At 43.7% G+C, this 15,191-nt stretch overlaps 1 protein-coding gene across 1 annotated transcript in view; it reads right to left on the reverse strand.

The window, feature by feature from the left end:
• LOC107296142 (perilipin-3) overlaps positions 1 to 1,516 on the reverse strand; it is a 16,481-nt gene extending 14,965 nt beyond the window's left edge. The window contains exon 1 of the mRNA XM_029285987.1: positions 1,475 to 1,516. Coding sequence (XP_029141820.1) covers positions 1,475 to 1,516 — 42 coding nt within the window. The remainder of the gene's footprint in view (positions 1 to 1,474) is intronic.
• Positions 1,517 to 15,191: the final 13,675 nt, after the last annotated feature.

The raw sequence follows: 15,191 nt of genomic DNA on the forward strand, positions 1-15,191 counted from the left end.
AACCTTAATTTGGCCGATTTCAATAATTTTCGATTTGTACCCGCAGCATGCCACCTCTCGGGGTTCCAAACCCCATCCTCAAGGTGGGCCCTAGTGATCTTAATGGGCCAGGCCTGCGCGAGGGGTGAGTCGCGCAGGGCCAGTAGGACCGTCCTCGAATACATTAATAATCCAGCTGTGGGAGATCAAAAGAAGGAAGGGGGGGAGGGCAAGGATTTTCAGTCTCGGCCACACCAAAGAGTCTGACCTCGGGGGTAGTCCTTAAGTCCTCTCGACCCACCAAAGGCCGCTGGAAGGGCCGTCGGGGCCACCGGGACTGCTAGAAGATGACTCCTTTAGCGACTATTCAAGGTTACAAGTGACTTATGTCTGGTCCTCACAGTTACAACCGTCACAGTATGGGTAGTCCTCGGCTTACAACCACTCATTTAGCGACCGTTCCAGGTTATGAGTGACTCATGGCCAGTCCTCACACTTACAACCATCCCAGTATGGGTAGTCCTCGGCTTACAACCACTCATTTAGCGACCGTTCCAGGTTACGAGTGACTCTTGGCCGGTCCTCACACTTACAACCGTCACAGTATCCTCATGGTCACAGGATTAAAATTAAGGTGCTTGGCAACCGGCATGGATCTACAACGGTCACAGTCTCCCGGGGTCACGTGATCTCCATTTTGCGACCTTCCCCGCCAGCTGCTGACAAGCAAAATCCATGGGGGAAGCCGGATTCGTTTAAAGACTGCGTGACTCGCTTTACAGCTTCAGCCATTCCCTTAACAATTGTGGCAAAGGGGACCTAGCATCAGACGCAACTCACTTAAACTATCACCTTGCTTACCAATGGAAATTCTGCTTCCGATTGTGGTCGTAAGCCGAGGACTTCCTGTACTATACCTGTGATGTCCCAAAGGTGCTTTTTCAGGAGGCAACTGGACTTTTTTGGTTTTTCCTTGAAGACGTTTCGCTTCTCATCCACGAAGCTTCTTCAGCTCTGACTGGATGGTGGGGAATGGAAGGATTTATACTCCTTGCAGACAGCTGGTCATTTGCATCCTTTTGGAGAGTCGTTGAGGCCACTTGGGGGTTTATCTGTAATACGACACCGTCTATCTCCAGTCTACCACAAAGTCCTTTCAGCAGCTTTGAGAAGGCTCCCCACCCATTTGCACCACTCAGGTGACCCTGAGGACACAGGTAAGTCTCCAGGTGGCCTCAACGACTCTCTAAAAGGATGCAAATGACCAGCTGTCTGCAAGGAGTATAAATCCTTCTATTCCCCACCATCCGGTCAGAGCTGAAGAAGCTTCTTGGAGGAGGAGGAGGAGGAGGAGGAGGAGGAGGAGGAGGAGGAGGAGGAGCAGGAGGCATGGCTGGAGTCTATAAACCTGCACCAAGCCCCCAGTGGACTCTGCAAACAATTCATGGTATTCATAGTAACCATCATTCCCTGAAAGAAGAGTTTGGAAACTGACCTCAGGTTTTGTAGCCGTCTGGTTCTCCCCTTCCGTGGCCATTAGGAACTCTGGTTCAACTGCAAGAGAAGCCAATTCATAATTTAACTTAAATCCTTCCTTCCTTCCCTCCCTCCCTCCTCCCTCCCCATCCCTCCCTTCCTTCTCCCACTTTTTCCTTCCTTCCTTCCTTCCTTCCTTCCTTCCTTCCTTCCTTCCTTCCTTCCTTCCTTCCTTCCTGTGTCATAGAATATATGTGAATATGTGGGTATATGCAATTTTTTTTGTTATTAATGAGAGCTGTATGTGACGAAATTTCATTTTAATGTATGCCGATTAGTGTACATTTAAAGTGATAATAAAGTTATTCTATTCTATTCTATTCTATTCTATTCTATTCTATTCTATTCTATTCTATTCTATTCTACTCTACTCTACTCTACTCTACTCTACTCTACTCTACTCTCTGTCCATCCATCCCTCCATCTCCCCATCAACATGCCATAAGAAAGTAAATTAATATGGTTGGTCGCAGCCAGATGTTTAGATTAGATTCGGCATCTTTATCCATCTATTGCATCCTTCCCAACAATCTGGGAACAGACAGAGTTAATGGTTAAAGGTCTCCATTGCAGGATGTCAGCTGTTCTGAGTAAAGCTGCCTTTTGCAATAACAACAACAAGAAGAAGAAGAAGAATAACAACAACAACAACCTGCTCAGGCAGGTAACCCTATACCATTTTGGACAAATGGCTGTCCTATCTGTTCTTAAAGACTTCCAGTATTGGAGCATTCACAGCTTCTGGAGGCAGGTTGTTCCACTGATTAATTTTTCTCACTGTCAGGAAATTCCTCCTTAGTTCTAGGTTGCTTTTCTCCATGATGAATTTCCATTGGCGCTTTGGAGAATAGCTTGACTCTCTCTTCTTTGGGGTAGACCTTCAAATATTGGAGGACTGCTGTCATGTCCCCCCTCATCTTTCTCTTCATTAAACTAGACATCCCCAATTCCAGCAACCGTTCCTTATATGTTTTAGCCTCCAGTCCCCTGATCACCTTTGTTGCTCTTCTCTGCACTCTTTCTAGAGTCTCAGCATCTTTTTTATGTCGTGGTGACCAAAACTGGATGCAGTATTCCAAGTGTGGCCTTACCAAGGCATTGTAAAGTGGTATTAAAACTTCCTGTGATCTTGATTCTAACCCTCTGTTAATGTAGCCTAGCACTGTGTTGGCTTTTTTGGCAGCTGCAGCACACGGCTGGCTCCTATTTAAGTGATTATCCACTAGGACTCCGAGATCCAATTGACCAACAGGGATTTTGTCAACGCCGATGGTGTTCCAGGGGCGCTCCAGATGTTTTGGGATTAAACCCAACACGCTTATCACTCTTGGTTCTACCTTTGCTTTTGCCACCGTCGTTCTATTTCTATTTGCCGGTCTTTGTATTTTGTGATCTTCTCCATTTGTTTCTCTTCTCTTTTTTTGTCCTCAGTTACTGCCACATCCACTATCCAGACTTTTTTTTGTCTTTCTTATCAACAATTGTTAAGTTTGGGGTGTTATGACCTCCAAGGTCCCTTCCGACTTTATTATTATTATTATTATTATTATTATTATTATTATTATTATTATTATTATTATTATTATTATTATTATTATTATTATTACCACTATTACCACTATTACCACTATTGTTATTATTTGGATTCTAAAATCCAAGAAGACTTTAATATAAGATTAAATAATATCATATTTAGTAAGTTAGTGGAGACCTTAATACTAAATTTAAGACAGAAATCTTTACTGTACGACAAAGATCGAGACAATCTGCAGCCTTTTTCTTTCTCTTCTAAATGTTATATTTAGTTCTGGGTGAAAAATCTAAATAATATGCTCATTAACCCTGACATTTCAAATCGTAATTAGTGCTGGTGGAACATTCCTCTTCTTTTTTAAAAATCTGTAATGGTTCTAGCTTATCTAAACACTAAAAGGTTAATCATTGTTAATACTGGTGCAAACACCACTGCATAGAAATAATCCAATGTATTATGCATGGTTCACAGCAATATAATTAAAAAAGGAAAGAAAACTAGACAGCGGGCAGGAAACAAATGAGCAAATGGAATGGCATATCCCCCAAAGGGACAAAGTGGACTGGCTGGCATAAAACACTCAGCAGAAATATTTGACTAGGATTGTGCATCCCAAACCATGGTTTGCCAAAGTCTGGAGCTAGTGGGGCATGTTCTAAAAAAAATAATCTATAAAATCCTACTAAGTAATCATTGATTAAAGAAAAATTTGGAGTCCTAATGAAAGAATTCTAGAAGTCTCAACAGCAAAGCCTAATAAACGTAGTCTTCGAATTACGGCCATTTATTTAACACCCAAAGTTATAACGGCACTGAAAAAAGGGACTTACAAACAGTCCTCGCACTTATGACTGTCCCAACATCCCCGCGGTCACAACTTCAAAATTTGGGCGCTTGGCAACCGATAGGTATTTACGACGGTTGCTACGTCCCAGGATCCCAGGATCTCCATTTGTGACCTTCCCAGTCAATGGGGGAAGTTGGATTCGCTTAACGACTGTGAGATTCACTTAACAACCAAAATGGTTCCCATCAAAACGTGACAGAAAGGTCATCAAATAGGCTCCGACTCATTTAACGACAACCTTGCTTTTGTTCTAGACAAAAATTTTATTTTCTTGCAGATATTCGGAATGGAGAAGGAAAGTTGGACTCTGATGAATGGCAGTTTATGCCAGCCGTCTCCAAACTTGGCAGTCTTAAGACTCGTGGACTTCAACTCCCAGAATTCTCCAGCCAACATGGCTGGCTGGCTGAAGAATTCTGGGAGTTGAAGTCCACAAGTCTGAAAGTTGTCAAGTCAAGAGACCTTTGATTTACACCAGTGCTGGAATATCCTGGCAACCCCAGAGAATGTCCAGAGTTGACCTACTCTGGTTTCCAGATTGTATTTTAAGAAACTTTGCTGGAAATACTGGGAAACAGTTGCTTCTTCTGCTTTGTTAATTGTGCTATCCTGACATCTTCTGGGGAAAAAATATCCCAAAGCATAATAACAGAATAACAGAGTTGGAAGGGACCTTGGAGGTCTTCTAGCCCAACCCCTTGCTCAAGCAGGAGACCCTATACAATTTCAGACAAGTGACTGCCCAGTCTCCTCTTGAAAACCTCCAGCAATGGAGCACTCACAACTTCTGGTGGCAAGCAGTTCCACTGGTTAATTGTCCTCACTGTTAGGAAGTTTCTCCTTAATTCCAGGTTGCTTCCCTCCTTGATTAGTTTCCATCTGTTGCTTCTTGTTTTACCTTCTGCTGCTTTGGGAAATCTCCAGTGCTGGAACACCTCCTACAGTTTCTGGAGAGGTAGGCCCTTCTACTGATTTATTGTTCTCACAGTCAGAAAATTTCTTATTATTTCTAGATTGGATCTCTCCTTATTGATTTCCATCCATTGTGTCTTGTTCTGCCTTCAGGTATGGTTGACCCCCTTCTTCTTTGTGGCAGTCCCTCAAATATTGGAAGACTACTGCAACGTCACTCCTAATTTGTCTCTTCATTAGACTGGCCATACCCGGTCACTGCAACCATTTTTTCATAAGTTTTAGCTACCAGTCAGTCCTAGAGGAGATCAACCCTGACTGCTCTTTAGAAGGCCATATCCTGAAGTTGAAACTCAAGTCCTTTGGCCACCTAATGAGAAGGAAGGACTCACTGGAGAAGAGCCTGATGCTGGGAAAGATGGAGGGCAAGAGAAGAAGGGGACGACAGAGAAGGAGGTGGCTGGATGGAGTCACTGAAGCAGGAGGCGTGAGCTTAAATGGACTCCAGAAGATGGTAGAGGACAGGAAGGTCTGGAGGAACGTTGTCCATGGGGTCGCGATGGGTCGGACACGACTTCGCAACTAACAACAACAAAAAGGACCGATGAACTGCTACAGGGTGTGATCAGAGTTGATCCTCCAGCAGGTGGGAAGGCGTGGACAGGCCTGGGAATAGATCAGACCAGCCACCCAATCCATTCCAGATCTTCAAAGAGGTGGTACCCAACCCAGAAGACCAGATCTTCAGATATCAAGGGCAGAGAAGACAAGGTAGGGATTGCAATCTGTAGGAACCCAACCCCATTGACAATTGTGGTGCCTTTGATTGACACAGCGAACGTTGGGCGGTGTGTAGAATCACTCGTGAAGTTTACGAACTGGCGCAGCCCATTTTTGCCTGTGCAAGTTCCTGAAATTGACCTCAGGGTGAGTGAGGGAGAAAGAGCGAGAGGCAACGTGATCTGTCTGTCAATTGTTTCTGCTCCATGTTGCCCATGCAGTGATGATGACGATGATGATGATGATGATGATGATGATGATGATGATGATGATGATGATAATAATAATAATAATAATAATAATAATAATAATAATAATAATAATAATAATAATAATAATAATAATAAAGTTGGAAGGGACCTTGGAGGCCATCTAGTCCAACCCCCTGCTCAGGCAGGAAACCCAATACCATTTCAGACAAATGCCTGTCCTGTCTCTTCTTAAAAACTTCCAGTGTTGGAGCATTCACCGCTTCTGGAGGCAGGTTGTTCCACTGGTTAATTGTTCTGTCAGGAAGTTTCTCCTTAGTTCCAGGTTGCTTCTCTCCTTGGTTAGTTTCCATCCGTTGCTTCTTGTCCTGCCTGCAGGGGCTTTGGAGAAGAGCTTGACTCCCTCTTCTTCGGGGCAGCCCCTGAGATACTGGAACACTGCTATCATGTCCCCCCTCGTCCTTCTCTTCATTAAAGTAGACACACCCAATTCCAGCAACTGTTCCTTATATGCTTTAGCCTCCAGTCCCCTAATCATCTTTGTTGCTCTTCTCTGTACTCTTTCTAGAGTCTCAGCATCTTTTTTACATCGTGGTGACCAAAACTGGATGCAGTATTCCAAGTGTGGCCTTACCAAGGCGTTGTAAAGTGGTATTCATACTTCACGTGAATCATCCAGCTGATGTTCATCCAGGCGAGTGAATCAAAGTTGGAGCTGCTCCATGGGAACGTTCTCCAGTGGGGGAAAAACTTTATTTTCTCATCCTCAACTGCAGCCAGATAAACCCTTTCCTTGGAAATGAACTTGCGGTCAAGTCTAAAACCCTACTTCCTAGGGGGTACCATTTTTCTGTCTTCTGCAGCTGAGTTTTGAGGTTACTTTTTTTTCAACGCCACTCAGAGGTCAGTTCCATTTTTTTAAAGCTGGACGTCGGTAGCAATCTGCCCCCATGGAAGCTACCATCAGAAGCTTCCTCTCCAGCTAGAACTTTTAACTTCTGATTGGAAAGTTCTCCTGAAATTTTTCCTTGATCCCAGCTCTACGCTGTCCATCTTCATGGAGCCATCCAAGATAATAATAATAATAATAATAATAATAATAATAATAATAATAATAATAATAATAATAATAATAATAATAGGAAGAAGTAGTAGTAGTAGTAGTAGTAGTAGTAGTAGTAGTAGTAGTAGTAGTAGTAGTAGTAGTTGTTGTTGTTGTTGGAAGGAAACTTGGAGGTCATCTAGTCGAACTCCCTGTTCAGGCAGGAAACCCTATACCATTTCAGACAAACGGCTGTCCGGTCTCTTCTTAAAAACTTCCAATGTTGGAGCATTGACCACTTCTGGAGGCAGGTTGTTCCATTGGTTAATTGTTCTGTCAGGCAGTTTCTCCTTAGTTCTAGGTTGCTTTTCTCCTTGATTAGTTACCATCCATTGCTTCTTGTCCTGCCTTCAGGCGCTTTGGAGAACAGCTTGACTGCCTCTTCTTTGGGGCAACCCCTAAGATACTGGAACACTGCTATCATGTCCCCCCTCAATCCTTCTCTTCATTAAACTAGCCATACCCAATTCCAGCAACCGTTCCTTGTATGTTTTAGCCTCCAGTCCCCTGATCATCTTTGTTGCTCTTCTCTGTAGTCTTTCTAGAGTCTCAACATCTTTTTTACAACATGGTGCCCAAAAAAGAAGGACTAGGGATGACATGATAGCAGGGTTCCAATATCTCAGGGGCTGCCACAAAGAAGAGGGAGTCAAGCTATTCTCCAAAGCACCTGAAGGCAGGACAAGAAGCAACGGATAGAAACTCATCAAGGAGAGAAGCAACCTAGAACTAAGGAGAAACTTCCTGACAGTTAGAACAATTAACCAGTGGAACCACCTGCCTCCAGAAGCGGTGAATGCTCCATCACTGGAGGCTTTTAATGCGAGGTTGGACAGCCATGTGTCCGGAATGGCATAGGTAGAGTCTCTTCCGTGAGCAGGGGGTTGGACTAGAAGACCTCTAAGGTCCCTTCCAACTCTACTACTACTACTACTATTATTATTACTGTTTGGTCAGAACTGAAGAAGCTTCGTGGATGAGAAGCGAAACGTCTTCAAGGAAAAACAAAGAAAGTCCAGTTTCCTTTTGGAAAAGCACCTTTGGGACATCCATCCAAGTTTTTTCTTGCCATTGTCTTCTTCTGGTTGAGTCTCCTTCAGCTTCTCAGCAGAGCCTTCAAACCTAACTTCATGTGATTTTCTATTGAAGGACTAATCATTTTTGGTATCCAGAGTGACAAGATGCCACTTTTCTCCCTGGGCATTTAGGAAAGAAAGACCCTTAACTCCATTAGTAGAGAAAGGATATACTTTTACTCAGGGCTTTTTTTCTCGGAGAAAAGGTGGCGGAACTCAAACCTGGCCACGCCCTCATCAAACCCTAGGACCGCCCCTTTAGAGAACAGGAATGCAAGTAAAATTTGGGAGGGGCTATTTCCGGTGCGGCCGGCCCGGAAAAAGGTGCCGGAACGCGGTTCCGCCGCGTTCCGGCTGAAAAAAAGCCCTGCTTTTACTCAGTGGTGGGATTCAGCCGGTTTGCACCGGTTCAGTAGGACCAGTAGCTAAATTTTGTTGAGTTTGGAGAACTGGCTGAACCCATGCTGCTTCTGGAACTCCATTCTAGGCCTCGGAGGCCTGGAGGAGGTCTCCCAGGCTTAGAACGGTCCACTGGAAGTGCGTGGATGTCACTTCTGGAAGTCCATTCTAGGCCTGGATGAGGCCTCTCAGGCCTAGAGCAGCCCACAGGAAGTGCATGGATGTCACTTCCGGAAGTCCATTCTAGGCCTTGGAGGCCTGGAGGAAATCTCCCAGGCCTACAACGGTCCACCGGAAGTGCATGGATGTCACTTCTGGAAGTCCATTCTAGGCCTGGAGGAGGCCTCTCGGGCCTAGAACAGCCTACAGGAAATGCATGGATGTCACTTCCGGAAGTCCATTCTAGGCCTTGGAAGCCTGGAGGAAGTCTCCCAGGCCTACAACGATCCACCGGGAGTGTGTGGATATCACTTCCGGAAGTCCATTCTAGGCCAGGAGGAGGCCTCTTAAGCCTAGAACAGCCCACAGGAAGTGCATGGATGTCACTTCCGGAAGTCCATTCTAGGCCTCAGAGGCCCAGGCCTGCATCCATGAAGAGAACTGGATGTTCAGGTATTTGAATCCCACCACTGCTTTTACTAAAGCCAAAGGCTTAAAGCGTAAGCAAAGCCAGATCTGAATACAGGCAGTCCTTGACTTATGACCACAACTGAGCCCCAAAATTTACGTTGCTAAGTGAGACGTTTGCTCAGTGAGTTTCGCTCCATTTTACAACCTTTCTTCTGAAGTCATCTTTCCCTCTTCTCTCTCCCTGGGCTAAGACGATCGTGGAAGGAGGGGATGGCGCAATGGAGGATGTCACAAGAAGGCCCTGTGCAACCTTGCGTGCTGGAGTGTGAAGTTGCTTAACACGACAAAAAATTGGGGGCGGATGTTTGGAAAAACGGGTTACTTCACAACAAATTCCAGATTACTTGCAACAGATTACTTGGTACAAAATATTCTCGCACGCCCAAACTGTACATCTGATCTGCAAAATCCAGCGGAAGCATTCTGAGGTTGCTTACCCCTAGCAGGTAGTCATTGAAGGTAGACTGCACCTACACATGGAGGATTTTATCCAGTAACGCTCAACTTGTGTGCTTTACATTTTCAACAAAAAACCATGGTCCTCCTAGACTCCTTCTTAGCTAACCAGATTGGGACGTCCCTCAAAGAAGCTGGGAGCGAGAATGTGAACTTTCTGGCCCAATTATCTTCTGCAATTCATAATCCGAGGTGATGATGATGATGATGATGATGATGATGATGATGATGATGATGATGATAATGATAAAGTTGGAAGGGACCTTGGAGGTCATCTAGTCCAACTCCCTGCTCAGACAGGAAACCCTATACCATTTCGGACAAATGGCTGTCCAGTCTCTTCTTAAAAACTTCCAGTGTTGGAGATTCACCGCTTCTGGAGGCAGGTTGTTCCACTGGTTAATTGTTCTAACTGTCAGGAAGTTTCTCCTTAGTTCCAGGTTGCTTCTCTCCTGGATGAATTTCCACCCGTTGCTTCTTGTCCTGACTTCAGGTGGTTTGGAAAATAGCTTGACTCCCTCTTCTTTGGGGCAGCCCCTAAGATACTGGAAGACTGCTATCCTGTCCCCCCTCGTCCTTCTCTTCGTTAAACTAGACATACCCAATTCCAGCAGCCGTTCCTTATATGTTTTAGCCTCCAGTCCCCCTAATCATCTTTGTTGCTCTTCTCTGTACTCTTTCTAGAGTCTCAACTTCTTTTTTACATTGTGGTGACCAAAACTGGATGCAGTATTCCAAGTGTGGCCTTACCAAGGCATTGTAAAGTGGTATTAATACTTCACGTGATCTTGATTCTATCCCTCTGTTAGATTATCCCTAGGCATGGCGGTGCCACATTGCTGTTCCAACTATAGATTTTTTTGAAAGGAAAAGTGGTTGGATCAGAGCAAAGACCTTTGCACTCCTGGAGGCCCAACAAGTGCATTTGACACAACAAACACACATCAGTTGCGAAAGTTTGCAGCTCTCCTATATCGTTGGTCTCTCGCAGCTGAGTCATTTTCTGAAAAGCCCGTTGCGTATGTCATCCGAGTCAAATAAAAAATGAAAAATAAAAAATGAAAAATGCTAGCAATGTCTATCTATCTATCTATCTATCTATCTATCTATCTATCTATCTATCTATCTATCTATCTATCTATCTATCTAGCTAGCTAGCTAGCTAGCTAGCTAGCTAGCTAGCTAGCTAGCTAGCTATCTATCTAGCTAGCTAGCTAGCAATCCAGTGGTGGGATTCAGCCGGTTCGCACCACTTCGGCAGAACCGGTAGCTAATTTTTTGTTGCCCAGGCCCAGAACGGACTTCCGGAAGCGGCATCCATACAGAGAACCAGTTGTTCACATATTTGAATCCCACCACTGTATATCTATCTATCTATCTATCTATCTATCTATCTATCTATCTATCTATCTATCTATCTATCTATCTATCTATCATCTATCTATCTATCTATCTATCTATCTATCTATCATCCGCCTTTATACTTTTACAAATAACTCAATGCAGCGAAAAAAACCAACAAACATTCCTCCTCCTATTTTCCCAACAACAACCTTGTGAGGTGGGCTGGGCTATTGATTTGTTTCTATTAAGTCTAGATCAGAGGCGTCAAACTAGCAACGTCACGTGACGTGTCGCAACGTATTGCGACTTTTTTTCCTTCGCTGGCAATGGGGTGGGGGTGGTTTTCCCATGACACATTCAGCCTGCAGGCCGGCAAGTTTGACATCCCTGGTCTAGATAGTCTTTGATTTGCAATCATTCATTTAATGACCGTTTGAAGTTACAATGGCACTGAAACAAGTGACTTGTGACCGTTTGTCACACTTACGATAGTTGCAGCATTCCCGCGGTCACACGATCAAAATCCAGACACTTCGCAACGGGCTTGTATTTATTTATTTATTTATTGTATGGATTTTATTAGTTTTTATAGGGTTAGGAATAAGGTGGGGTCGGGGTTGAGGTTGGGATTAGGGTTTGGGTTAGGGTTGGGGTTGGGGTTTTTCCAAATAACATTCTCAATATTGAGCAAACAGCATAATGTCTGGGTTCATATGTTTAACAAACAATACTAGATAATAGTTAATTATCATAAACAATATGTTAATTAATCACTCCATAGCCTTCTTCTTGCTAATATATATTCAAAATTACATATCACGTTCCTTTCTCTCTGACTCGTTTTTCTAGCCATTGATGGAAATTATCCCATGTTCTAAAGTACACGGAGTCTTCTTTCTCTTTTCTCTTTAAAGTCCATCTATCCATTTCTGCACACTCTAGAATTTTCTTAATTAGCACTTCTTCAGCTGGTAAGTTTTCATTTTTCCAATGTTGGGCAAATACAATTCTTGCTGCCGTTAGGACGTGAATCCTACCCGATTTTACAATCTTTTTTTCCCCCACAGCTGTGATGTAAATGTAAATGTTAAGTGAATCACGCAGTCATTAAACGAATCCGGCTACTCCCACTGACTGTGTTTCTCGGAAGTCTGCTGGGAAGAATGCGAACGGCGATCATGTGATCTGGGGATTTGGCAACCATTGTAATTGACAGGTGCCCAAATATTGATCCCATGACTTTGGAGATGCTGTAACAGTGGTGTGAGGACCGGGTTTTACGGCGCTTTTTTCAGTGCCGTTGTAACTTTGAACTGTCACTAAGCGAATAGTTGCAAGTCGAGCACTGCCCGTAGTCTCTTCCTTGGAGGTCAACCCTGACCACTTTGGAGAACTCTACTCAAGGAGGAGAAAAAAGCAGAAGGCACAGTCCATTTAAGTCAGGGGTCCTCAAACATGGCCACTTTAAGACTTGTGGACTTCAACTCCCAGGATTCCCTACCCAGCAACGCTGCAGTTTCATCAGAATGGCCGACTGAGGAATCCTGGGAGTTGAAGTCCACAAGTCTTAAAGTGGCCACGTTTGAAGACCCCTGATTTAAGTCTTTAAAATACAGACAGTCCTCAACTTACAACAGTTCACTTAGTAACCATTCAAAGTTATGTCACTGAAAAAAGGCGACAGGACCACTCTTCACGCTCGCAGCATCCCTACGGACCCGGGATCTAAATTCGGATGCTCATCTTTATGACGGCCATGTGATCCCCAGGGTCACGCGATTTCCCCTTTTGTGAACCCCTGACCAGCAAAGTCCATGGGGAAGCCAGATTCACTTAACAACCGGGTTACCGTCTTATCAGCCGCAGCGATTCACTTAAGAACGTGCGGCAAGAAAAGTCGTAAAACGCATTTAAAAAATTTCTCACTGAGCAATAGAAGCTGTGGCCGTAAGATGAGGAATACCTGCATAGATTTTTATCAATTAAAAAAAAGAAAAATACAAACAGACTTTAGGGGATTTCCAGGCTGCAGAATCCAGGCATCTGAGCTCCGGATCTGAGTTCAAGCATCATAGCTACGTTCCTCAAAATGCCACTTAACTTCTGAGGTTAAATAATTCGAGCAGAAGCCAAGATCTGGAGATCTTTAGTCGTGGTCTACAAGCCCTTGTAAGCTCCCCTTTTCTGCACATGGTGGCATTTATCTTATTCAGTCTGATTTGCTCAAGGCTCTCCGTTGTGTCCAAACCATTTGGGGGACTCTAGCAGTCCAAAGTTGCCGAAACCTGAGGACACACAAAGGCCGGAATCAACACAATCCGTCGCATTCAATTACCTGGTCTTGTGATCGGATGAAGGTCCTTCCAGATGGCTGTAGACAAACTCCTGGCCAAATGTGGCTTGTTTACACAGGGAATTTTTAAGTAGGTGAAACTGAGGCAGGCCAAGGAGTCACCTTCCTCTGCTTTTGGCCAATGAGGGATCAGTGCAGGGGTGGAGGTGGTGAAAACACAGGTAGAGCAACTTGACATGTCAAGCCTACACAGAGATGCTGCAGGTCTTGGAAGTAGGTCAAAGGGAACCTGGATCTGCTAGGAATCAGCAGGGAGATCCTGTTTCTTAATCTCAGCAACTTGAAGCATATAAGGAATGGTTGCTGGAATTGGGTATGTCTAGTTTAATGAAGAGAAGGATGAGGGGGGACATGATAGCAGTGCTCCAATATCTCAGGGGCTGCCCCAAAGAAGAGGGAGTCAAGCTATTCTCCAAAGCGCCTGAAGGCAGGACAAGAAGCAACGGATGGAAACTCATCAAGGAGAGAAGCAACCTAGAACTAAGGAGAAACTTCCTGACAGTGAGAACAATTAGCCAGTGGAACAACCTGCCTCCAGAAGCGGTGAATGCTCCAACACTGGAAGTTTTTAAGAAGAGACTGGACAGCCATTTGTCCGAAATGGTATAGGGTTTCCTGCCTGAGCAGGGACCTCCAAGGTCCCTTCCAACTTTACTACTACTACTACTACTACTACTACTACTATTATTATTATTATTATTATTATTATTATTATTATTATTATTATTATTATTATCATTATAAGAAGCGTGGACTTCAACTCTGGGAGTTGAAGTCCACTCATCTTCAGACAGTTGAAAAGTATGGTTCTGGATTTAAAATGCAATAGAATAGAATAGAATAGAATAGAATAGAATAGAATAGAATAGAATAGAATAGAATAGAATAGAACAGAATCTTTGTTGAGAATAGAATAGAATAGAATCTTTATTGAGAATAGAATAGAATAGCATAGAATAGAATATTGAGAATAGAATAGAATAAAATAGTATAGAATAGAAGAATCTTTATTGAGAATAGAATAGAATCTTTATTGAGAATAGAATAGTATAGAATAGAATAGAATAGAATAGAATAGAATCTTTAGTGAGAATAGGATAGGATAGGATAGAATAGAATAGAATAGAATAGAATCTTTATTGAGAATAGAACAGAATAGAACAGAACAGAATAGAATAGAATAGAATAGAATAGAATAGAATAGAATAGAATAGAAGCTGGAAGGGACCTTGGAGGTCTTCTAGTCCAGCCCCCTGCTCGAGCAAGAGAAACAGATAGTCCTCAATTTATAACAGTTTCTTTAGTGACCAAACCAAAGTATATCTTGGTTCAAGGGACTTCGCTGTACAGCGAAACACAGTGCAATCCAAAGTGTAGGGAGTCCTCGACTTACAACAGTTTATCTAGTGACCGAAGTTGTAACGGCACTGAAAAAAGTGACTGACGACCTTTTTCGCACACTTACGACAATTGCATCCTCCCCATGGTCACGTGATCAGAATTCAGACACCGGGCAACCGGCTCACATTTATGACGGTTGCGGCCTCCCAGGGGGGGTCACGTGATCCCCTTTGGCGACCTCCTGACAAGCAAACTCCACCAAATTCACTTCATAGCCATGTTGCTCACTTAACAACGGCAGCAATTCCCTTCGCAACTGTGGCGAGAAAGGTCGTAAAACGGGGCAATTTTTTTTCAACTCAAACGTCTCGCTTAGCAGTGGAAATTTTGGGCTGAATTGGGGTCGTTAAGGACTTACTTTTTTTTTTTTTAAAGGAGATTGGAAACTCTATACAGGTAGGTCCTCAACCTATGACTTAGTGATGGTTAAACAGTACAATGTATCACCCCCCCCCAAAAAAAGTACTTAGGACCTGGATCCATTGTCCAAGCTCCCCCACAACCATGTGACCATATTTTGGCCAGTTGGCAACTGGCCTCCATCTTACAGCCATTCGCAGCATCCCACGATCGTGGCCTCCTTATGACATTTTTGCCCAAAATTGACACTGACAAACAGTCCTCGGTGTCGTG

Source organism: Protobothrops mucrosquamatus, unplaced genomic scaffold (assembly GCF_001527695.2).
Source record: "Protobothrops mucrosquamatus isolate PMUCROS unplaced genomic scaffold, P.Mucros_1.0 scaffold2662, whole genome shotgun sequence".
NCBI lineage: Eukaryota > Metazoa > Chordata > Lepidosauria > Squamata > Viperidae > Protobothrops > Protobothrops mucrosquamatus.